General features: G+C 39.2%; 1 protein-coding gene across 1 annotated transcript in view; it reads left to right on the forward strand.

Annotated features, from left to right (window-relative positions):
* Nucleotides 1-26495, forward strand: part of CACNA1B (calcium voltage-gated channel subunit alpha1 B) — a 221697-nt gene that overhangs the window by 145885 nt on the left and 49317 nt on the right. Inside the window, exons 19-29 of the mRNA XM_018565415.1 lie at nucleotides 7872-8684; nucleotides 9395-9576; nucleotides 12369-12495; nucleotides 12776-12905; nucleotides 13826-13885; nucleotides 16413-16519; nucleotides 23338-23434; nucleotides 24324-24484; nucleotides 24561-24698; nucleotides 25410-25611; nucleotides 26043-26207. Coding sequence (XP_018420917.1) covers nucleotides 7872-8684; nucleotides 9395-9576; nucleotides 12369-12495; nucleotides 12776-12905; nucleotides 13826-13885; nucleotides 16413-16519; nucleotides 23338-23434; nucleotides 24324-24484; nucleotides 24561-24698; nucleotides 25410-25611; nucleotides 26043-26207 — 2182 coding nt within the window. The remainder of the gene's footprint in view (nucleotides 1-7871; nucleotides 8685-9394; nucleotides 9577-12368; nucleotides 12496-12775; nucleotides 12906-13825; nucleotides 13886-16412; nucleotides 16520-23337; nucleotides 23435-24323; nucleotides 24485-24560; nucleotides 24699-25409; nucleotides 25612-26042; nucleotides 26208-26495) is intronic.

Here is a 26495-nt window from a genome sequence, read left to right on the forward strand (position 1 = left end):
ATATTGTGGGAATATATGAATTTGCAACTTTTTAAGTTTAAATGAGGTTATGTTTCATTTATGTTTGAAAATGTTTGTCTGTCCTTTCTTTCTTTCTTTCTTTCTTCTTTTCTTCTATCCTACCCTTCTATCTCTCCTTTCTTATGTCTCTCCTTCCTTTCTACTATCCTTTGCTCCTATCTCTCCTTCCTTATGCCTCTCCTTCTATCCTTCCCTTCTCTCTCTCCTTCCTTAGGTCTCTCTTTCTATCCTTCCCTCCTATCTGACCTTCCTTTCTACTATCCTTCCCTCCTATCTCTCCTTCCTTATGTCTCTCCTTCTATCCTTCCCTCCTATTTCTCCTTCCTTTCTACTATCCTTCCCTCCTATCTCTCCTTCCTTATTTCTCTCCTTCTATCCTTCCCTACTATCTCACCTTCCTTCTGTCCTTCCCTCCTATCTCTTCTTCCTTACGTCTGTCCTTCTATCCTTTCCTCTTATCTTTCCTTCCTTACATCTCTACTTCCTTCTTTTTATCCCTCCCTCCTATCTCTCATTCCTTCCTTCCTATCCTTCCTTCCTTCCCTCCTATCTTTCCTTCCTTACATCTCTCATGCCATCCTTCTACCTCTCCTTCCATTCATTCTTCTATTTCTCACCCTTCTTTCCAATCCTTCTGCCCCCTCTTCTTTCATTCCCTCCTTTCTTCTCTTTTCTTTATCTCTCTTTTGCTCATCCTTTTGTAAAGTTCTCTTTCACTTTCTGTGCCGTGTTCCTAAAGCTATGTATCACTTACCAGATGATAATCCAACAGGTGTAATGTGCTCAGAATAAGCTATTTCTGCATCATTTACGTTTTTACTTTTTTTGTTTCTGTCAGTGCACTTTGCACCTGCCTTTGTATCATCAGTCCAACATTGATTGCCGCTGCCTGGGGATATGACTCTGCTTTACTGCAAGCTTTGCATCACATCCTGTTGTATCCAGAAAGCAGCTTGGTGATGTGTCTGATGGAAATAAACCTCTGCTGGAGGTTACAGGAACATAAAAGTGACTGAAAGCTATGGGAAGCCATTTACAAGCTGTTAAGATGGGTTAGCAAAATGTGAAAAAGCAAAAATATAAGCATTCAAGCAAAATAATAAAAACAGAGATATTTTTTTCCAAAACAGCTAACCAGATGAAAATATAGCCTGCCTTTTGATGTGGTTTAAATATATTTTATAGCAGATGTTAAAATTATATATATATATATATATATATATATATATATATATATATATATATATATATATATATATATATATATATATATATATATATATATATATATATAATTTTAACATCTGCTATAAAATATATTTAAACCACATCAAAAGGCAGGCTATATTTTCATCTGGTTAGCTGTTTTGGAAAAAAATATCTGTTTTTATAATTTTTTATATATAAAAACTTTTCTAAAATGCAATTTAAATTTGCATTTTATGGTCAGCTCCAATAAACTCTTGGCACTTGTACCGGTGCTTTGTTAAATGCCCAGTCAAAGTCTTTATTTTTTTAATCTACGAAAATGTATCTCCTTTGATAGAAAGGTCTCTGTGCATATATATATATTTTTTCCAAGTGTGAGCAGGCAGTAGCTTTTCATCTTGAGTTCACAACGCATAGCCGGGGAGGTCTGTGTGTGTCTATCAAGACTCTTGTATCTTTGAGTCTCCTTCAGTCTGTGCCGGTCTCTGACCCACTGTCTGCTCCCTGTCTGTCACATCTTATGCTGCCTGTCAGTGTTCTGTGTTGCGGCTCAGCCCCGGGTCTATGTCTCTGTCAGTCCCGGTCTGTGTGATCGCAATGTGAATTTTCCTCCAGCACCTCCAGGGCTGGAAACGTGACACAGATCCGTCCTCCGTTACGTCAAAAGGGCACAGAGACCTGAGCCCACTTTACCAGGAGCCAGTGACCCCTGTGTAATGGAAAGGGGGCATACGTTGACTACAGCGTTCCATACTCTACCCTTGACAACTAGAAGTACTTTGATTCTTACTGCACAAACAAGATTTTTCTGTCCCGTTGAGTTTCAGTGAGTTTAAAATAGGCTGTTTATTTTCAGATCCATTGTATTCATTATTTTAATGCTGTTAGAGGGGAATCTCTAGTTCAGTAATTACATTTTATTGTAATTCTTACCTAAAAGTAATCTTTGATGTGACATTTACAGTTTTTACTTGCTTGTTGTTCTGCATTTCATTGACAAATTTGTCAAGGCTCCTTCTAGGGATCAAATCTATGGTGCTTATGTATAAAGCAGTGAATGATCAATTTACCAATCATTATCTGCATTTGTAGCTTGATAGCTGTCAGAAGATTAATCACATCTTTAAAGTCTATTTAATCATCTCTAAGATGTCGTGAATGGGCCAGGTGCGGGGGAGAATGTAACTCCTCTGCATATGCACAGGAGTTGCATCATCAGTGGCCACCCAATGGCTGAAGAAGACTTCCGAGAACCCAGAAGTGTTGGTGGTGGACATGATGGCAGCGGGGGACAATGTTAAGGACCAAAGATCAATCCAACAGCGCTGAAGAAGGGCACACTTGTAAGGTAAGTGTGCCCTAATGCACAAGTATGCTATGCATACTTGCACATTAGGGCAAAACTAAAAGATTTACAAAGTGGGTTACATCCTCTTTAAACAACAGGTACCTATAGAAAAGCACACTTTTCTTAATGTTAGAATGCCAGGATTTCGGAGCGCACAGACTTGTAGTATGCTGCGATGTGCCAGGCTGCCTTTGTGACATGTGTAGAGCAGATTGTATTATGTGTGCGGATCTGTGCTCCTGTGCTTGCTGGCAAGAAAAGGAAACCACCTCAGATACAAGCTTTGTGAGGCAGGAAGAATGGTATCTGGCAAGACAGCGGCCTGGCAAGCGAAGCCGCTACACACTCTAAATAGAAGCAAAATTAGGAATTGATGTTACAGAGTGAAACTTGCCAGTAGAACGTTTGTCCTACAGTATGCCCTTTAAAAAAATGACATCTGTATTTATAGTCACTGTGCAATGTGAAATAATGAAAGCATAAAGGCCAGCTGATATTCCAGCTTTGAGTGGGCACTAATTTCCCCCTCGCTGATTATACATTTTATTGGTGATATGTGATAATCTGTGTCTCTGCCCCTACCACAATAAAGAAGGTGCACTCTTGTAGCTGACTTTGTAATGGCTGCAGCATTGAGAAGGTTCTTGGAGATCTTGTTACTAGAGTTCCTGAGAAGTAAGAAGCCGGTGTGCTTTCCAATCAGTGATCCACAACAAGCATGCAACTAGTGACCCGGAACAGCTATGCAGACTTAAGAAGCTCTTAGTCTGCATAGCTGTTCCGGGTCAGTGACTCAGAAAGTATGGAAGCCTTTGGATAACATGGCAGCCAGGAAATTAACTAGGAGAGCTTACTGTTGGCAGCCTATGTATTTTCTCAGTATAGATCATCTTAAATGCTGCATTGGCCATGCAGGCATGCAACTAGGATATTTTGTAAATGATGGTCCTAGAGCCCTTTCTTCATTTTCCTCCTGATTGGCTGTCACAGCTTAAATATTTAACATTGAGGTGTTTTATTTTTCCAAATTTGACTCTGCTGGGCCTCTGTGTAGACCCGTCAGCCCTACCAGCCATGCTTCTGAGGTGCCCCCGAGCATCTAATTGCGCTGCCCTTGTTAAAGCAAAGCTAAAAAATAGACCTCATCACTATGCAAATTACCCAGTTCTTCCCGTCTCCCGCTGCGTCCGAATCCCCTAAATCCTGCACACACTGCGCTCCCATAGATCAACGTATCTCACAGATACAGGAGAGAGGAAGGAGCATGAACGCCTGGATAAATGTGTGTACATACCATTTACAGTTAGATTTACATAAAACCATTTACTACCTGGTAAGGAGAATGTTGCATTTATGCAGCCATAAAAAAAAAATCACAAAGTTTAAGTGGAGCGAAAGAAACGCTACAGTAGGTATGAATATAATCAGATTAACTGCACCTATCTGTAACTTTATAAAACTGCGTTATTACATTTCTGGCATGCCACTATGTATAGAAATAGTATTATTTTTTTTAAAAGCTTTACCTTTCATTATAAAAAGCAGTCCGTGAGCTCCAGTCATGTGACTTTGAGATGATATTATCTAATCTGACTGCTGCAGACAGAAGGAAACATTTCCATACTCTCCTTTCTCCAGTGATCACTGCACAGGCATCAGGAGGATTTACATGATTGTGTTATCTCTAAGCATCTCAATCCAGGAAGTACATGATGATTCTGGATGATGCCTGAACAAAGATGGCTCTGTCCATTTGGAGAGAAAAGCAGAAGAAGGCATTGTCAGTGGGAGTACGGTGATCTCTGTAATCAGTAATAAATGTAATACATTCCTGGAAGTATTACAGTTAAACATTACATTTCATTAATTCCCTTAAAACTGACCTTTACCCCCTTTCACTAAAAATCACATCAGCATGCAGCTCTGCATGCTGATATGAAATCATCTTAAATTCATTAGTTAAACAAACATATTTTGAATTTACTTACAATTACAGTTTATACACTTCCTTGTCCTCTTGGCCACAGATTATCGTGCCAAGCGTTGCATCCTGGGAAGGTTACATCAGCAGAGCATTGCTGGGAAATCCCATCTGTAATCTCACATGATTTCAGGGAAAGGCATTTTCCTCCCCTGAGATGATGTGCATGGTCACATGTCCTAGTCACATGCGCCAGAGTTTCAGGAAGTAAAGAAGATCTAGTAACCTGCCCTTAGTAAAAATGGCCACTGTGAGAATGGGGAAGAAAAGAATACAAAGCCTGCAATCATCTAGAAGTATGTGTTTGTAGATTGTCATTATTAAACATTTCTTTGTTGTTATTTTAAAGATTTGAGTAGAGTTCCTGATTAACATAAAAAACTAGATAATAAGTCTATTTTAATGTACATATTATTATCAGGGCATGTTTCAGTTTTGAAAACTATGTCTCCTTGTACAGTCTGTAATTAAATATGTACATGGGGGCTGACATATTTTCTCATTACATATGCTGGCTGAGCTTCCAATTAGTAGTCCTGCATGGAGATTGCGCTTTATTGCTACGTTTTCCCAGCACAAGTCTATAGGTGAAGTCTGACCTGACTTCAGACAGTGTACTCACTATTAGGCAAAATCAGCTTAACTCAGCGGTCAGGGATGGGAATCACATTCCCTGATATAAAGGTGACCACTGGAGGGAGTTTTTACAATTCTGTCCATGAAATATGGTAATTGAAATTTCCAAGCACTAAAAATGTAAATGTCATGTCAAATATTACTTTCAGAGAGCTGCTACAATAATATATCAGAATATGTATTCATACCAACTGAAATTACATTATTATATTAGTTTCCCTTTAAAATGACTCACTGTTTTAGGATTGGATGTTTAAAGTATAACTCCAACAAAATTAAAAACTTTCCCTTGCAGTGGGGCTGCCCCCACACTGCAAGGGTTAATTGCTCGTTTATGCCTAGGGGACAGGAAAAAGCTGTTTAGCTTACCTGATCCCCGCTTTATCTTCGCTCCAGTGATCTAAGGACCGCTGACATCATCAAGTACAATGCAGGCTTCATACCCCTGCATTGTACGTGAGGAAACCAAGGGACAAATCTGACTGGTTTTTGTTACCAATTTGCGAATTTTGGGAAAAATAGGGCGGCACAGTGTTCAGTACTAATCCCCTAGTCTGTACACACAGTTTGGGGATATGTCAGACCTCACTATCAGCACAATACTGAAGTTGGAATAGTTTAAGTGTTTTTTAAGGCAGGGGCTTAGAAAGTAGTGAAGACATGACATCCATGCAACTAGTATTTTCAGCAACGGCAGCCTATAATGCCTTTAGTACAGGATTTCTTTAGAGCAGTCCTATCTAGATTTATAGTCATTCTAGAAAGGATCTAAAAGAACTGATGTTTCCCATTCATGTACATTGAGCATGTTGCTAAGACCTAAGCCAGCTGATAGAAATTGAATGCTGGGCTTTTTAGTTCTTCAATAGCTGCAGAAGTTGTCTGAGAAGCTATCTTTACTTCACATTACCCTATTACAATCTGCCTTTCTGTTCGGCTATCTTTTCATTTTCGCTCATTAAACTTTCCTATTTTATTCCGACTCTCCAGCAAAATCATTTGGGCTCAGCGCTGGAAGAATATGAAATAGAGCGATCTGTATTTAAATAATACATCCTCAACTACTAAGAATAGCTGTGCTCATCTCTGCGTCCACCGGCCTCTCATTAAACACAGTGAGAAATGGTTATTAAAAATGATATCAGACTTTATCACACACTAATTATCAGGAGAAAAATCTGATGACATCATTTAAATAAAAGCGGACTGTCTTGGGGAATATTAAGTTTAAAGGAGAGCTCTAAGTGGGGGTATTAAGTGAAAATTAACTAGCAAGGCAAAAGAGCTACAGTTTCTCATGTAGTTAATTTAAAGTCCAATTGAACCCCTAGTTTACATCACCGAAAGTCATTCCAGGTGTATCAAAACAAAAGGTGTACAATGTCTTATATTACAGCTTACCGTATATACTCGAGTATAAGCCGAGATTTTCAGCCCATTTTTTTTGATGAAAAGTGATGCAGTAGTTTGAGTCTCTGCCCCTCCTACATTGGTGAGATTTCCCTGCAGTAGTTTCAGTCTCTGCCCCTCCTACAATGGTGAGATTTCCCTGCAATAGTTTGTGTCTCTGCTCCTCCCACAATGGTGAGATTTCTCTGCAGTAGTTTGAGTCTCTACCCCTCCCACAATGGTGAGATTTCCCTGCAATAGTTTGTGTCTCTGCCTCTCCCACAATGGTGAGATTTCCCTGTGGTAAATATTTCTCTGCCTCTTTCACTATGGTGATATTTTCCCACAGTGTTTTGTGTCTCTACTGCTCCCACAATGATGAGATTTCCATACATGAGTTGCGTCTCTTCCCCACTAATAAGACCACAAAACAGTTGTCATTCACAGCTAAAATCCACAGTTACTTGCTTAGTCTACATCATGGAAAATTCATCAAGAAAGGATGACACCTTCATTTGGCTTTGTAATCACCACCACAGATCTGCTGTGCAGCATGCAACATGCCATAAACTATTCAAAACTACAATGCCAGTTTGGGTGTTCACATCCTTTTACATTTTATTAATATCTTTCATTAAAAGAATGGCCCTGACCCAGCACAAAGGGACAAGAGATCGTGAACATGAAATAGTGGCCTGTGCAATTACTTTTGAGTTTGGGCTGATTTTTTTTTAGTCCTAGACTGGGCAACCATAGGATACTGTGTTAGATTTTTTTTTTACTTTCTGTGTTTGTGTCCTGGTGCCTATTGCCAATGGGACAGAAAATGATGGTAAAACTAAAATGTGACAGTTGTTCCTGGAACACGAGGTGAGGGGAAACCTTCCAATGGAGACCTCTGTTTTGGTGACACGTGTACAAGGGGCGGGTTTCCCTTCACTTTGGAGAGATTTGTTCTCATGTTGTGTCTCTGGAAAATTAAAGGAATTTTGTGGCAGTTACAGGAAAGTAATAGTAACCCAATATTGCCTCCAATTCCCTACTCTATTTTCTTTCCACTATGAATCAGAGTTCTGTATGCCTTCCCTTTCATTATTCATTCATCCTATTAGTTATGCATTTATCATACATTTTCACAACTTTTGAATTGCTTTGGCTTGTTTTTTTGTTTTTCTTGGTTGATCTGTGTATTTTCTATGTTTTGGTCTCCATCTTTGTCTTCTCCTCTATCTTCCTAATCTTTTGAATAGAGTGATTTCGTCAATATAACTTCCTCTGCTTCTTCAGCAAACAGCAAAACTCTACCAAATGTCGGTCGGTGTGGGAGCAGCGCACAACCCAAATCCGTATGCACAACTTCCAGGCCAGCTGTGAGGCACTCTACAGTGAGCTGGAGCCTGAAGACCGCATGCGCTATGCCACCACTCTGCGGCTGAGGCCTGATATGAAGAGTCACATGGACCGACCGCTGCTGGTGGAGCCACAAGATTCCACGGAGACCAAAGATGGCAGCCCAGAAGAGTTAGCACCCAATGAGATAGAGCCAGGGCCTGAAGGGGCTACGGAGCCAGCACCGCGGAAACATAGACATCGCGAGAGAGGCACAGATGAGACCAATGGTGGCTGTAAAGAGAATGGCAACCATAATGGAGACTCTGGTAGTAATGATAGAGAAGAACGCCATCGTCAGCATAGAAGTCGCAGCAAAGAAGGGGAAGGTGGGAAGGAAGGAAGAGGAGAGCGGAAGGAAGAGGAGAGGGGGAAGCGACACCACCGCAAGGCCTCCCCTGAAGAGGGCACAGAAAGGGAGCACCGCCGGCACCGCACACACCGCCACTCTGCAGAGAGACAAGGTAAAGATGGAAATGGGCAACCGGGTTCCAACAGCAAAGGCGAGAGAAAGTCTAGACACCGAGGTGGAGGGTCTAGATCCGGCAACAGGGACGTAGATGGCACAACTCGTGGTGAAAATGGGGAAGAGGTTCCACGGTCACGTCATCGCAACAGGCACAAAGCACTTTCTACTTATGACACAGAGGAGAATAGAGAAAACAAAGATGGAGAATCTGCCGAGAGGGAACATCGCAATCACAGACCCAGGTAACTCCATGGTCTAGCAACATAAGGACTCTGGCCCTAAAGTTTGGGAGTGTCTAGAAATGACTGAGTTGTCCCTAGCGACTGGTCAGCTCTCTCGCCTTCACGTAGTAGTACTGGGGAGGAATGGGAAGGAAGAAGCTGGTTGGTTGCTTGAGGGGCAATGCTGACATGTTTCCTTTCACACACATTGTGAGTCACATGATGGGAAATAAACCTTAAAAGAACACTTGTATCTACTGGCCCTCAGAGATTCTAACTAATCTTTGAGCATGATGGCAATGTTCCTGGTGCCAATAATTTGGTGACTCCCTAATCCTGAACAGGTATTTAAGTCAGAAGATTCCACTTGTGAAAAGTTATAGATGCAATATTTCCGGCTCTAACAATGATAATTTACAGGTTGATTCAAACTTGATTTTTAAAGTTACAGGATTAGAAGCTGTCATCCTGTCTCTGACTGCACTAGTAATTCACTGAAGCAGTGCTAGAGAAAAGATGTTGTATGATAAGAAAGTATGAGTGTAAGGATTACAGGTTGTGTCTTTTTGATGTGTATCCATTTCTGTCAATTTTTCAAAGCCTCAGCTCAGCATGTGACAGTTTTTCAATGTTAATCTCATGTTATTAAGGCTCCCTCTCCCTCTACCTGTTCCAGCATCTGTACCAACTCTTTGGAAGTCTTGTTTAATAATAAATATATATCTCTGCAGGGACCACCGTAACGAGGCTGAGGTCCCTGTTGGGGGTCTACAACAGCTGCCGGAGCAATCAGAAGATGCCGATAACCAGAAAAATGTAAACCGTATGTCTCAGCCGCACACGGACCACTCCAGCACGGTTAATATACCTGTCACCATCACAGCACCACCCGGAGACACTGCCGTCATACCAAGTGAGAACAGGTTTTTGCTTAGAAATACTGTTCCTGGCACGTGCCAGCACCAGCACCTCACCCATGCCAAAATGTTAATTTATATACAACGCCTATGACATTCCCATCAGCAGGGGATTAAAGGTTAATGCACATTCTGCACTTGCCAAATTCTAAAATGGATATTTATACAGTACGCACTAATTTATCTATGACATTAAGCTTCTTAATCAACAGATTATTTGTTAGCTTAAAGGATTGTTTATACTTTGTAGACATAAAATTTTATTTTCAAGAAATAATGAACCTCAAACGTTATTGCTGGAGTTAGCTAGAATACCTTAAACCTTTTAAAGGGCAGTGTACCTTTATTTTTAATAGTCTTCATTTTATCTGGACAGGGCAGTGTTTATTCTGTACACAGTTTTATATGTTCCCTGGGTAACCCCAAAGCTGCCTTCTGCTTCCTGTTACTCTGATCTCTTTTGTACGGACTGTCATTTATGGACTAAACTACGCCCACAGTGCTGAAATTTGGTATGTCTCTTGCTTTTATCTTGCCGTTCCCCTGGATATTGTATTGCAAACAAATTCACATGCAAATGTTTGTATTATCACTAAACATTTGTCCAAAAGTAGTGTTTGATCCTACTCATATTTTCACCTACTTGTTGTTCCTTATTTTAAATGAACATATTTGTAAGTGCTCCCTCTAGTGGTCACCTCCAAATCAAAGCATGTGGATAGCATACCTGCCTAAATTGCCCATCCACCCAAAAATTGAGCTTGGCCGTGTTATTCAGTTCTTATACGTTTTGAATACTCCAACAGTGACAGCTCTCTGCCATAATTCCCAACTCTGTTCCTGTCTACCTGGGAGTTTTGGGTGTTCCCACCCACCTTTCTTGTGTTTCAGCTCCTCCTGTTGTATCTGCATAATATTAAATAAATAGAAAAATCCAGCAGGGATAGTGGGAAACCCTCATATTGGCTACAGCAGGTGTGCAGACTGGGAATCCCAGCACAGCAATACTACCAATAGAGGCTGTGAGAGATAAAAGAAACTCTCAGGTACTTCAACTTTTCGGAAAAGTAACTCAATTGTCATGGAGTTAAAAACAACTGACATGTTGCTTTTGGCAAGAGTGACCCTTTAAGGAATGCTGAAATAAATTAATTTATCATTATAGAGAGTCTGTTGCTTTCAGACAATTCAGGCCTGACCCATAGACTTGTACTAGGAAAGAGGATAAGTGAAGATAAGTCCCTTGGAAGTAACAGCTGCTACCATGTACATATATTTTTACAAATTATATCACTCATTTAAAATATTTGCATTAATTATGCTCATCTCATTTTGCTACATTATTGATCTTTGTCTCTTCTCTCCCCACCAAGTCTCTGGATGGCTTTCATCATCATGACCCCCCAGCAGAAAGGGCACACAATTACTTGTATATATCTAAAATTAACTGTAAAAAATATGTTTTTGCTTTAGCTGGAAAAATATGTGAGTCATAAAAAGAAATAACATATTATGAGCTACTATAAGCTAAATTACTGATACTCAATGCTGTTACCACCCCTCTATGCTCCCCCTGTGAGAATGTTTATTTTTGCAAAATAAAAACTCCTAAACTGCCATAAAAATTATCCACTAGTCTTCCATTAAATAACAGTCTCCAGTGTAGGAACTGGCAGTAACCTCGGAAAGGCAAAGCAGATAATTAGTCAACTGATGTGGGATAATTCCAAGATACCTTCAAGGTCTACCAATTCTGTGGTGACCAGACATTCAATGACCAGACGTGTTTGAAGCCCTGTCTTACATCACACAGAGTGTCTATGTGCAGTCTCCACTATCCATTGCCTTTGGTATCCTCACGTGGACCTATAAAAGACAAGAGTTCTGGCCATTTTCATCACACATAGAGTTCACAATTTAAACTATTGTCAAGGAAAATGTCCCTAGTCAGTGGTGGTTGACATTATTTTTGTAGATGTTAATGGCAGCAGACATTTTACTGTAGACCTACAAAAAACGAGCTATCGGAGTGGATATGGGCAATCAGTATCGGTAATATTTTATAATTTTTATTGTATAATGTTATAATAATATAAGTAACAATATTTTAATTATTGTGCAAAAGAAAGAAATACACACTCGTTTGAAGTGGGGTTTTATAAATATATATTTAACTATAATTTAGTATCACAACCATTTTGATTAAACCAAAAGCAAAAATGTTATTTTGTTTTGGATAGAGTGGTGAAGGGTTCAAACCTCTGGCAGGTTATACTGCCACCTGTGTCCCCATAAAGGAAGTTTCCCCTAACTTTCTGTCATGACAGTAAGTGATGTGAAATCTCTCCAATGGGAACACAACCAAAGACACATTTTTGTAGAGTGAGGAAGAGTGAGAACGTTGGATAATGTGTTTATGTCTCTCTATGCCTTCAAATCCCAGTAACAACCACACCCTCCATCTCTGATGTCACAGAGGCTGGAAGTTGGGGAGAATTTCCCTAATAGGGTCACTTAACAGGAATAATATAATTTTATCAGCTCTTCCTCACTTTCTAACAAACTGTGGATGAAGTTAGGCTTTAACTGTTTTTTTATTTTGAGCAAACCTACATTTCATCACAGTGCACTCAGTACCCCCCTCAACTAGATAATGCTCTCTCAGGACTTCTCTGGGTGATATTACAGTGGTAGGAACATTACTAGTTCTTAGTGATCTGTTGACATACCAGCACACAAAATGGATCCCACACAGAATAACCATACATCTTCTCATGACTCCTCACAGTCAATAATGTGGAATTCGATGTTAAGTCTGAGGAGAAGAAGGAGATGGAAGCAGAAGACTTAACGAAAAATGGGCCGAAGCAGATCTTGCCATACAGCTCCATGTTCATCTTCAGCTCCACCAACCCGTGAGTGCTTTTGAATTGCCAACACATTCTCCATCATCCCTCAGTTGTCATTGTTAGGCCTCATTTGTGGTACAGAAAGGCTGGGTCATTTTGTCAAATGAACGATTTCTGTCAGCAGTTCATTCCAGCCCGGAGGACATTTGCGTCAGACTTTTGCTTGGTTGTTGAAAAATGGTTTGACAGGAGCTTCATCAAACAGAGGAAGAATTTAGTGTGTGGAGGGCATGTGAGGTAGTAAAGACCAAATGTCTGATGGTTTTTCTTCTTCCTCACTTGACAGAGTCCGCCGCCTGTGTCACTACATCGTCAATATGCGCTATTTTGAGATGGTCATCCTGGTGGTCATTGCCCTGAGCAGCATTGCACTGGCTGCAGAAGACCCAGTACAGACTGATGCCCCTCACAACGATGTAAGCAACCCTGAAAGTTCAGCATGTATTTGTATTCTGATATGCAAGTATTTCAAAATCTGAAATGAGGACATGTTAGAAAGAGAGTTAAAGGAAACAATATATGTATATATTTTATTTATTTATCACGGACAGGACTAATAAAATATTTTGATTAAATATTTGTTCTTTTAGCAGTACATACTGAATGAAAATGTTATGCTCACTCATTTTCAGACAGCAGGTGAAGTTTTAGGTATCTTTTCTTGTTAAAAGCATGTTGTTTACAGAGCTCAGTAGCTCAAACAAAAATTTACACACAAGTGAATGAGACGGAGCAGTGACTTCTTCCACTCAGTATAGCATGTGTGAAAGGTGATGATTACTCTTTAGAAAGCCCATGCTTGTGCATTGGAAATCTTTGCCTCATATTAAAAGTATACACGCTAAAAAAAACTTAAATCAAGTACCTTGAGCATACCTGTATGACCCATTCCTCACCCTCCAATGCTACAAAGTTGTGCAACACTGCCAGGACCGGGTTGTAGTTTGACAGCCAGGTCCTGATCTGTTACATATTTATTTACATTTACTTTTAACCCCTCATTTATTTATACATTTATAATGCAATTTAAAAAAAAAAGAGTTATGCACTTTACATGTGGTAGGCAGCCCATTCAAACAAATAGGCTGCCCTACTGCTGCCCTTTTGCTTGTAGATTTCCTTAAGTCACAATTATATGTGTTCCTTCAGTTCCAAAAGTAATAGCACAGTTATAGGCACATAGCTAAAATGACTGAGCATCCAGAGATCAGTCCTGCTTTGGGGCAAATGCAAAAGTTCCTATTAAAAACGTTTGCAAAGCCATCGATTTTTGTTTTGCCACAGTATTCTTTGTCATATTTGTTGGTAAATGTTTTTGGTATCAATGTGATTGCAGGTGCTGAAATACATGGATTACATTTTCACGGGAGTCTTCACTTTTGAGATGGTGATAAAGGTAAGGGTAACCTCTACATGGGTTGTCTTTACTACCCACAGTTCTCAGGTAAAGACTTTCTATCTTGTATGCTGATGTGGAACAATGTGCATTTGTGCAGTTGTCTGTTAATTAAGTCAAAAATATAATAACACTCATTAGTTTAATAAACTGGTCTTGGGTTGCCAATATCCCAAAGTGAATGTCAGGATGGGGAGGTACTTAACATGGAACCCATTTTTTCTGCAAAAAAAAAAAAAAAAAGGGGGGAGACAGTTTTCTGTTATAGGCAAAATGGTGTTGTGTGTTGCCAGGCAGGGCTAATGACCATCCCTGCCCCCACATGATAATGCATATGATTGGCTGTGCACTAAATCATGGGAGGAAATAGAAGGGTTTACTTGTTCGCCTGTAAGTGGAAGTATTGGCAATAACTCTGACAGGTAACTGGAGCGGCAGGAAAGTATGCCTGGGGGTCACTATCATGGAATGGAAGAAATGGCTTTCAAGGGAATATGTCATTTTGTCCTGCATGGCAAAGTGACAGCTGTACTTTAGTGGCCATCACCTTGAAAATAAACACGCTAAAGAAATCTAGCAGCATGCAATTTTATGTTACATATAACTCTCAAGTCATAAAAGTATATAGTATAGTATTTCAGAGTCTGTCACCATATCTAATTTTTTTTCTTGGCTTGAGTCATTCATGTCTCCAGTATACAGAATATAAGTTATAAAAAGACATGAGAAATATTTGGGTCTCAGTTTTCCCCCTGCTAGGTTTTGTTTTGGGTTTTTCTTGTCCGCTTTGGTTAAACACTCTCTACTGATATTACTCAACAGTTCCTGCGCTGTGAAGCCACACAGAGCCTCCTGTACAGTGTTTTCCGTAGACTTCCAGCAAAACCTAATTAATATTAGCTGTGTCATTCCTGTGCACTAATTAAAAGCTTGGCCGTTCTGAGAAGGCGCTTCTTGTTCATTCACTAATTAAATATGGAAAGTTCTTAAAACATTAGTCAGCGTTTTGAACTGAGAAAAACACCCACTTAATGGAGAAAACTTCCTTCACGTGCCTAAGAGATCATACTGGGACGTTTATCAACCCAATAACACTGCATCCCTTTTCATCCATTGCTGGCAGTTTCAATAGACTGTTGTGTAGCAATGTGTAATTTGTGTCACTGGGTCTCGCTGTAGTTAAGGGCATTTTGCCAAAAAACTTTGAGTGACTGACCGGAAACACATATACAGGTAAAGACTTCTAACTTTACTCTAACTTTCTTTATCTTTATTCTTGTTCCAGATCAATGACTCATAGTATGAAATTCAAAAGATCAGCATATTATCCATGCAATAAGCATTTTACACATAACCCCTATATTACAAGTTAAAGGCCAACTCCAGCCTGGACTTTTTTCTAGTTTTGAACTTGAGAAAGAGATAAAACCTCTTTTATTTGCAGTCTGTGTCCACAATAGGGATATTTCCCGTCAGTACCTTTCAGGAGAAGAAACATCTCTCCAGTTCTGTCCCAGTGACAACTGCTCCCCTCATGTCTTGTTCTTTTGTCACAGGAAGTGAGGTGAAATCATCCAAAGCTTAACTAATACTGCACTGATAAGGGTATACAGAAAACATGGCAACTGTTCTAAAGACAGTGAACAGGGCTTTTCCAGTGCCACTGGGCAGACATAGAGCCTCACCATTGACACTTATCTAAAACTTACACCTCTTTTAACAAATTACTTCCTGCAGACTGCAGTAAGAATAGGACATGGTATGGACAGCTTTGAGCATAATAAGACTGAATTAAAGACATGCATAATTACATTGCAGAGAGGCTCAGTTGGGGGAAGTTGTAATCACTTTATTACAAAGTCACAGCCTTAGGAATTGCTGTTCTTAGGAAATGGTAACAGGAGGGTTTTGCAGAGCAATTTGGCCTGGTGTGTAGGCACCATAGCCAGAAAATGTGTGCAGTGCAGTTGGCGACCCTTATAGGGTTATTCACAAAAGGGTGAAGGGTTGCGAGAAGGCAAGGGAAGTGAACAATCTAGGCCAAAATAGCTGATTTGGAAAAATTCACCTGTTCAGCTCACTTTTCAGTTCAGCTATGTTGTCCTAGATTGTTCCCTTCTCCTGCCTTCTCCAAACTCTTCACCCTTTTGTGAATAACCCTGTTAGTGTCTCATCTTGCTGTTACATCCATGTAGAGATTTGGTCTGTTGATGGATCATGATTTGGAACCATGGGTGTGTGTAAGTGGTGGATGTCACCTTGTCTTAGATGGGGTTGCGTGAGACATGGGGTTGTGGCAGGTAAGATGGTTAAGATAACTTGACCCTGGCTGCCACTTGGGGGCCTGGGGCTTAAATGGTGAATTTTACAATAAGGTTGTAGAATTTATGCGTGGTAGCTGATTGTTTCTTGAGATTAAAACAGCTAGAACCAGTGGCGGCTGCATTGATATCCAACATTACATTACATTGCATTGTTGATGTTTTCTGCGTATTGGTCCACATAAGAGCTTTTTCTTTGTCTGCAGATGATTGATTTGGGTCTTCTCCTCCATTCTGGTTCATATTTCCGGGACCTTTGGAATATTTTAGACTTCATCGTGGTCAGTGGAGCCTTGGTGGCTTTCGCTTTCTCGTAAGTATTGTCTACCCTAACTATCATAAATACAGGTGATGAGCAGCATGAACTATTGGTGTTTATTGTTCTGTGTAAACTAGTTTATTGATATTGTTAAAGCATTCTCTAGATGTGTTTAATTTAATTTAAAAAAAATGATGATGATATATTGGTGTATGTTAGTGTAGTTTTTTGCTTAGTTCAGTTGGACAAATAAAACATTAATCCTTTCATTAATTAGATGTTATATTTACATAAACTTTATGTCAATGATTTCCAAATATATCTACAGGCCCCACTAGCAATTCAGTTTTTTTGGATATCCACCACACAGGTCACTAAATCACATGCATTTATGGTGCGACTGGGTTGGGTTGGAAAATTCTGTATTTAGTTATTGCTGAATAACCTTGCAATGCTCTCCTCTTTCTTCTGTCCTCTTGTTTTTTTATGTTCTCAGTTCTGCAAATTCTTTTTGGAAAGCTGATTTTTAGCAGATGCTGTACAGGGGAGCATTGTAAGAATGGAGGGGAGTGCAGCCTAGTATAACCCTCTTGGATCCCACCACTAGGAAACATCTAGGATTCTACTTCTAGACATAGCAGAAGCCAATCGTACTGCTTACTGCAGTCTTATTGCTGGACCTAGCAGGATAGCCTTGAAACTTAGCACTATATCCAACAGAACAACATTGTATCCTATAGCTAGATCAAGGAGACATTTCTTGGATATTACTGCAGAACCTACCTAGTATCTACTAGAAGCACCGCCCTTTAGATACTGAAGGATTCACCCAACATATTACCTGATGGGTCCACCCTGCATCTTATTACTAGAGATAGTGGAATTGCATTAAATAACACCAGTACTCATAGCAAGGACACCCTTAATCTTACCAGTACATCTAGCAGACTATCCTGTAGTCTACCACTAGACTTTGCATAATTTTGCTGGATCCTTCAACTAGACCTAGTAATCCACAATAGATCCTACCACAAGGCCTAGTAGGATCATCCTGGATCCTGATTCTAGAAATAACAGGAGGACTTTAAATAAAAGTGGTAAACCTAGCTGACCACGCTGCATCACCAACAGACCTAACACAGGCTGGACTTGGATCCTTCAGGTAGACCTAGCAGTTATCCAGGGATGGTAGACCTAGTATTGTAGAGATAGCAGGAATACTTCCAGTTATATTGCTAGACCTAATAGAACTACCCTGGATTCAACTTGAACATCTGACAAAGTGCCCTTGATTTTACCAGTATACCTGGTAGCAGCGCCATAGATCCTAGGACTAGCTGTAGCAGAACAATCTTGTATACATAATCAATGAATAGGTGGATCCTAGTTACGAGGCCATGGAGGGTTACCTTGTATCATGAGTCCACTAGAGAATAAACATCTCATGTCCTGGGACAATTAGATTTAGGAAATCTACGTCCTGCCAACTGCATGTAACATAGGAGGACAAACATATTATTGTTCTAACCCAAAGCATTTCACCTAAATCAAGTCTGTTGCAGGGGAGGTACACTTAAAATTGAGTCATTAAAATACACATTGGTATTTAACAAATGTGTATAAAATACATAACAACATGTAATTAGTTTTTATTCTGAAAATACATGGAAAGAAGAAAAAATATTTTGGCCGAGCAGTAATTGTTGTTCCAGCATATATTGCCCTCTATAGAACAATTAGTGCAATTGCCTCAGATGTTAGGAAATGTGTAGTCAATACTTTACATGCTTCTTTAACAGATTATTTTTGGTGACTTCTTAGTTTATAGATAGCTATGTACTTTTTTTTTAGGAAGAGGAACATTAGAGGCAGATGGGGATTGTATGCAGGTGTTGACTTTATGTTAATGGCATTGTTGACTTTGTTGTTGCTTTGTGGCTTTCTGTTGTGTGTTTGTCTACTGATTTTACGCTTTTTCTTTGTCTCTCCACGGCCGGATTCTCTTTTTCTGTCTCTAGGAGTTTTGTTGGGTAAATGCAATATAATTTCTGCACATACAGGAAGGTCCTGTATGTGTCTACCAATTCTTGTTTCTGTGCCTTTGAATATTAGAACCATTTTAACAACATCAACCCTTCCTTACTGTCATCCTTTGATGCAATGTAGAGTTAGCCACAACCATCTCATTTAATGTCATTGAATGAACTGCAGATGAAGGTTTAAGTAAACCCTGGAGGCATGAATTAACAAGGCACTCCTAGGGGCCATTACTGAAGGCTGACTCGAAGGCTGTTAGATATAACAGCCTACTTTAGGGCATGTTCATGTCATATAATATCCACCCCATGCATTGACCCCAGCTAACTAAGATTGTTACTGTATTGTAAGATGGCCAAGAGATATTGTACACCTTACAGTAGGCTTAGGCAACTTGTGGTATGTTTTACACAGAGTAGTACTACAGCCTTATGTGTCCCACATTGCCTAAATCTACCACCTAAGATAACTTTGGATCACATCTAACTATTTGTCATTCTGCACATGTGACCTATTTAGTTTACCTGTGCTGTGCTGGTTTTGCTGTTTACATATTGTAGATAAAAATCAGATGAGCATAGAGATTTTTATACTAATCTGATCTTTCACCAGTAGTGAAAACTAGTGGTTACTCCTGCAGCTCAGGCCATCCTAGCACCATAGTCAGCTGCCTTTCCTGCCAGGTCCTCATTCCTAAGTAGATGGTGAACCAGTAAATTTACTTCAGAAAGGAGGGTGTGCCTAAATTTAAAGTAGACTTCCGGTCAGGAGAATATAATCAGTAGAATTATAGAGAATTTATTTTGTGCACTCATTGTTTGTTTTGGTATGAGCTGTATATTTAAGTAAGGGGTAAAACTTGTATTTAGCAGCTCCAAATACTGTAAATAAATGGAACAGCATGTAGTAGGGTCATCTGCATGTTCAAAATAAACCAGACAGTTAAAGGGCATTACACCATCAGTTAAACCAAGATAATTGACAAAAGACGGGGCTGTGACATCATAGCTCAGATTTTAGATTGAGAAGATTTTGTAACTGTTAGAGTGGAACACTTTTTTCACTGCCAAGCGGTACATCCAAGAAATATAAAAGCAGACACCTCTATACATATTTAGATGTAAAGTTTGAGTTTTGACTGAAGTCCTTCATGAATTAAACACTTTATGTGAGAACTAGCAATATTACCAACAGAAACTTCCTACTAATAGGGATGTGGTTCTGAGTTCCCCAAGAGCTCTACGTTCTGTTATGCAAATCCTGTTCAAAGCTAGTAAGGTCAAATTTAAGCCCAGCTCCTGCACATTACTATTAGCAGCATCAAGTCTGATAGCTTGCCTCTTTAACCAATATTAAAATTTGAGGAGGTGGACAAGATCTTAACCTTGCAGCTCTGGTGGAGTCTTTTGTAACTTAGTGCCCAGGATTTGGTGACTCTGGGGTGCTCTTGTATGGATGTACCTGTTTACGCATGTCAAAAATGAATGTTGTGGAAGTTGAAAAGAGACTATGATGGTGCCAGATCAGTTTATGCACTTGCTTAAACACTGACTGACCCCCCTCCCCCAGAATGTTCTTGACTAACAGTCATATTGGCAAAAATAATTACTTGTTACATACAAAGGAAAAAAAGCTATTTATCGATAGGGGATATTTATATCTGTTAAGCTGTCGTTAAAATGTTACACTTCATTTATTTCACTGGCCTTTCACTGATTTTTTTTTCTATCATTGTATTAAATGACGAATAAAAGAACTAGCAAAAACACATAATACAATCAAAGAAACTGAGCATGTCATCCAATTTTCCATTGTTATAAATAATGTATTTTGCCTGGCCAAGTGTAGTAAGTTGAAATATCAGAAGTATATTCTATTAACCCCTTCATGACTGAGCTAGTTTTCAGGTTCTGTTCATAAATGACTGACACATTTTTTACATTTTTGCTGTGTGATTCTTCCACAGCAGTAATATACTTTCTTACTAAATGTACCCACACATATTATATATTGTTTTTTAGAGGACAGATAGGGCTATATAATTATATCACATATGTGTACCTAACCCCTCACTTAGTTTGAATAAAAAAAAAAAAATGAGGAAAAAAACTAGAAGAAAACACTTTTTTCACAAGTTTTGATTATTTTTTTTTTTTTTTAGAATTTTTTTATATTAATTATAGTATAAAAAATATATTTATATATAATTTATATTTTCCTAATTTTGTTTTACACTTTATTTTAATTTTTTTACACTTTGTAAAAAAAATAAAAATAAAATAAAAAAACTTTTTTTTTTCTTGTCAGTTTATATCAAGCAATCACTATGACAGCTTGATAAATTAACTTTTTTATTTTATTTTTGGCTATTAGGCTGATCCAAACTTAGGAACAGCTAATAATAACCTTAGAGACTGATCCTGACTTTAGTCAGATTCAGATCTCACTAAAAGCTCTTTGATCGTGCCTAGACGATCAGAAATGATACATTTCACTCAAAAGAGATACATTGTATTCTTTCAGTGAAATGTATCTAAACATCGGGCTCTCGAACTGTCAAAACAAATAGCAGAGAGGTGAGTCACTGCTGCCTCTCTGCTATTTTGAGCTGTCAAATACGGGATCGCAAATTGCGGTCCTCTATTTGCATGTAACGGCTTCATTCTTTCATTAATGAAAGGAAGAAGCTTTTACAAAAAGCTTAATTATTTCATTAATTAATGCCTCAATACTGAGACATTAATGAATGACTGTTAAATGCTGAGAATCAGCAAATACCGGCATTACAAAGCCTGATATAACTCGTCACGTACAGTGTACGTGGCCAGTCATATAGGCACAAAGTGACAAGACGTACACTGTACGTCTCCCGTCACGAAGGGGTTAAAAAGCTTTAGTTTTTTAAATAAGGAAAACCCATTCCAGATAACATGGCAACCATTACATATAGTGCAAGTCCATCCAGTAAACGATCCCTCATGTGCAACTAGAAATGCACCCACTGAGGGTAATTTGTAAATTATAATCTTACTACTGGAGATCACAGTCAGAAAAAATAAATAAAAAAACTAAATATTATATATTTACTGGTGATTTTGATGCTGACTTAAAGTGACACTAAACACTAAATACCTTAACTATTAACAAAATGTATCTTATTTGTGCATCACTCAGCTGTAGATCCTCAAATCATCTGTAATTCCACGGTTACATTGTCCTTCCTTCTGCCGGGTGGCTACTTTTGCTCCCCATGGTCTCTGTGTGTGTTGTAAAGTCGTCATTGCACCAAGCTCACTCCTGTGATGGACTACAATCTGACATTTAGTTTACTAATTTGTATTAAGATTGTAGTCCATCACAGGAGTGAGCTTGGTGCAATGACGACTTTACAACACACACAGAGACCATGGGGAGCAAAAGTAGCCACCCGGCAGAAGGAAGGACAATGTAACCGTGGAATTACAGATGATTTGAGGATCTACAGCTGAGTGAAAAACAAATAAGGTACAATATTGTTAATAGTTAGGGTACTGAAATGCATTTTTAAGATTTGACTCTTGAGTTTGGTGTCACTTTAAAGTCATGTTGGCTGTGAAGTATGATCTTTACCAATGGAAAGGCTGTTAAGTGATCCGTCATCAGGTTAGTACTCTGTAGCTGAAAGCTGGCACAGCACAGGTATGAAACCCAAACGGGTCTGCATGACTAACCAAGGTGCATGATGGATGAAGCATGCTTTGCATCTGGGAGGCCTCACTGGATGTTGTGGCTCCTCCCCTTTCCTCAGGAATGGTAATGTTATTGGAGTGCTGGTTAATGTCTTACAGCGATAATTCTCTGTTATCAGGTGTATCTGCATATCCTTTTATACTATCCAGACATAACACAGAGATTTCCCTGTCCAAAGTTTGTCCCAATTCTGACATCATGTTCTGTTCTCTTGTCTTCTTTCAGAGAATGCTTGTGATACCTCATTACTGACAATGCAGAAGTTCAAAAATTAAAGAACAATCAGTATATTGGAAGAGCCCAAAAGGGATGAAATTGTGTAAATAAATAAATATAAACACAAATCATGCTGGATAATTATTCTCAGTGGCTCAAAACAGCCCCCTGTTGCATTGTATCCACTGCAGGAAATACAGAGAAAATTCAGTCAAATATTGTCCAGAACGTGGTGCTGCCTTATTTTTATGATCACAAGCCCGGGGAAATCTGATACAAACTGCAAAAACCTTAAAAAGTTTACTTTAATTAAAATAAGACAATCCCAAATCTAATCAATCATTTTAATCATATGCTTGGACCCACATTTTTAGATCTAGTCATATTAAGCTTACAACTGACCACTATGGTGTTAATGGAGGTTGGCATTGCTCATCTCCTTCTGAAAATGCTATTCACCCAAATCCAAGGGCTTCCCACCTGAGTGCCTAGTATTTCAGGATTCCTGACTGTACTCTGACTTTAAGTGTCACATGTTTGCTTTGGGCCAGTGTCTGAGAAAGTCAAGTGAACAGCAAGATAGCCAGTCAATAAACATTTTCTGAACATCAGCTATGGCAGGCTCCATATTTATTTTAGTCCAAGTTTTCTTTAAGATAAATCAGGTCAGTTGTCCTTATCCATGAGTAATATTATAAGGTATTTCTCTGTGTTATAAAAAAAGATGTCTAAAAATAAATAAAAGTGCAGCCCTGATAAGAGTGACCCAGATTCTGGGAAGAGCATTGTGAGAGGTAAAGCATGAATCTGATCATCGGGGTAAAGACGCTCACGCTGAGTGCCATCTTGTAATATTTGAATGACGCTATCTCTTTGTGTGTCCTCTGTAGAGGGAATAAAGGGAAAGATCTAAACACCATCAAATCTCTGCGAGTTCTCAGGGTTCTGCGGCCTCTGAAAACCATTAAGCGGCTACCCAAGCTCAAGGTTTGTTTTCTCATCTGTCTTCCATGTCTTCATTTACCACCTTGTTTTATGACTTATTGGGAGCTTTTAAAGCCTCTCTGTATGCAAACAACTAAAAACCCAGCAGAAATATATCTCTACTGACTATTTCGCCTGGCTGCACCCACTGCAGGCTCTGATTTACCTCTACATCACCAAGAAAATAATCTTGCACTATTTCTAGTCCTCTGGTCATATGATGACAACAGCATCCTGATGCCTATCTGTGTAAAGTTTTCAAAGACTAAATAGCCTGTTAAAGAGGATATTGAAATAGCCTTTCTCTAGACTGAAGTTACTCAGAAATAACCACAATATAATACACTTATGATCGAAAATGCAATCAACATTTGAACAAAAGGTGGTAATAGCAGCTCTGCTTTGTAACTACAGTATATGAAGGGTCAGTCTACCAAAATGTGATATTTCAGTATTTAGTGGCTGCTGAAGACTTAATCCACCAGCTCTCAGGTCTGCACACCTGCTAAGGCCATTATTAGGTATTCCTGCCATCCCTGCTAGATATTTATTTATTTTATATCATAGAGAATGTAAAAGGAGAAGCTGGAACAATGGTGGATAAGAACTTCCAAAACTCTCAAGTGGACAAGGAAAGAGTCAGTAATTATGGCAATGAGGTTGCGCTATTGAAGTACACAAGCCCCCCAAAAAAATCCAGGGGCTCACTCAGGCCCCCCAGGCTCCACCAATAAATAAAATACCACTTTTAGGTGAACTGACAATTTAACCTGAAAGAAAAAAAATATTTACAGATATCTTTTAGTGTAGGCATTATGCTAGTTCTGCTTTAAAATGTCAGCTGGTTGAGTTGTTGGCAAGGCTCTATGTTCTTTCTTCTCCTTTTTCCTAGGCGGTGTTCGACTGTGTAGTTAACTCACTCAAGAATGTACTCAATATCCTCATCGTTTACATGCTCTTCATGTTCATCTTTGCCGTCATTGCCGTTCAGCTCTTCAAGGGCAAGTTCTTCTACTGTACAGATGAGTCAAAAGACCTGGAGAAAGATTGCCGGTAAGTTTTGGAAAGCAGAAGACTACAACCTCAAGATCATAAAACTCTCTACTGATGACCTTTCTGCTCTGTCTAGGGGGGAATATCTTAATTATGAAAATGATGACGTGAGGGCACAGCCAAGGGAATGGAAGAAATATGAATTCCACTATGACAATGTCCTCTGGGCTCTCCTGACTCTCTTTACAGTTTCCACTGGGGAAGGGTGGCCCAAGTAAGTACTTTCTACTTTTTCTACTGTGACTGTCATGAAAAGAATATCCAACAACGAAAAACTCCCTACTTTTCTCCTACAATAGCGTTTAGATAGAGGTAGCGACAGATATCAGAAAGATGCCTTTGTCAATCGAATGTCTATTTAATATTGTAAAAGCCCTATAAACATATCACCTAATATTGTTATTTGAAGTGAACCTGCCATCTGTTTTAAACTCATAAAGAGAGTGCACTTATTGACCATTGTGGTGCTCTTGTTAGAGAGAGGGGTTGGTAGGCATTGGTTCTTAACACCGAAGTCATGAAAGCCAAGTCTCTTGTAAACTGCAACTGCAAACTGCATTAATTTCAGAGCCATATATACCTAAAAAAAAAATTGATTTCCATGCTTCTAACAGTGTAGAATACAACACAAATGTACCTAACAGAAAAAAAAAGTGCAAAAAACAAAACTTGCTTACACCCTAGCAAAGGGTGAAGTCAGATCGACTGCTTTTGGAATTATAGGTATCTTTCTTCCATTTTGAGTATCTCACATGACATGACACTATTTTTTGTTAGTCTCAAAAAGTCTGATATCGCTTTTCAAAAGGTAACTATGACCTGAACCTTCCTATTAATACAAAGCCTCTATAGAAAGCTTGTTGTACTATACTTGCATCATACCTGCACAATCATTGTAACATCAAGGGCTACTTTTCCTTTACAGTGTCCTCAAACATTCAGTGGATGCCACCTACGAGGACCAGGGCCCCACTCCTGGCTTTCGCATGGAAATGTCCATCTTCTATGTGGTCTATTTTGTGGTCTTTCCTTTCTTCTTTGTCAACATCTTTGTGGCTCTAATTATCATCACATTCCAGGAGCAGGGGGACAAGGTCATGTCGGAGTGCAGTCTTGAGAAGAATGAGGTAGGGGGAATGAGATGGAGCCAGTCGTATAATAAACTGCTTGCCTGCATACTATTGCATCTATCACCTTTAGAATGGACCAAGATGAGAAGTTTGTACATGTGTCCATTGTCATCCTTGTCTTTCCTCCATCCCATTGGCAAAAAACATTGGAGAGACAAGGAATAGACAATGAACTAGACCAGAATACCTATAGATCACCCTTATCTAAGGCAGGGGCTTCCAAGCTGTTGAAAGTAATTGTTTTGGATGCTGCACTGGTGTTTGGAGGTTTACTTGTTGTCTCACTGTTTGCTGTTGAGTCCTGTTATGCTTGGGGAAACAAAGGCCAATAAAGTGTTTTGTTTCAGTTTGACCAACGTAGGAAATGGTTTGTGGAAACAATTCGCATGTGTAGTAGTTCCATGATTCTCCTGTTATTCTCTTCGCAGAGGGCCTGCATAGATTTTGTCATCAGCGCCAAGCCCCTAACACGATACATGCCTCAAAACCGTCAGTCATTCCAGTATAAGATGTGGCGATTTGTGGTGTCTCCTCCATTTGAATATTTCATCATGGTGATGATTGCGCTCAACACCATTGTGTTGATGATGAAGGTAATGTTTAGCTGAGGTAAGGTGCGCTATAATGATATACATATAACAGACGTGACACCTATCTCATACACATATGTAAAATACAATCCAACTTTAACAGAATTATACATACAATCCCTGTATTGTAACTGGAAATCAATGCTGCTTAGGACTACATATTTCCTCAACATCAAAACATAATCTGTCATAAATTTGGTTCTGATAAGTCCTTGAAACTGTTCTGAATATCACCTCATGGCTGTGTAAGCCTGGAAGTACACGAGTATTATAAGAAGCCTTTTTAAACAG

The sequence above is a fragment of the Nanorana parkeri genome, unplaced genomic scaffold, assembly GCF_000935625.1.
Source record: "Nanorana parkeri isolate BGI_ZX_2015 unplaced genomic scaffold, ASM93562v1 scaffold845, whole genome shotgun sequence".
NCBI classification, from domain to species: Eukaryota; Metazoa; Chordata; class Amphibia; order Anura; family Dicroglossidae; genus Nanorana; species Nanorana parkeri.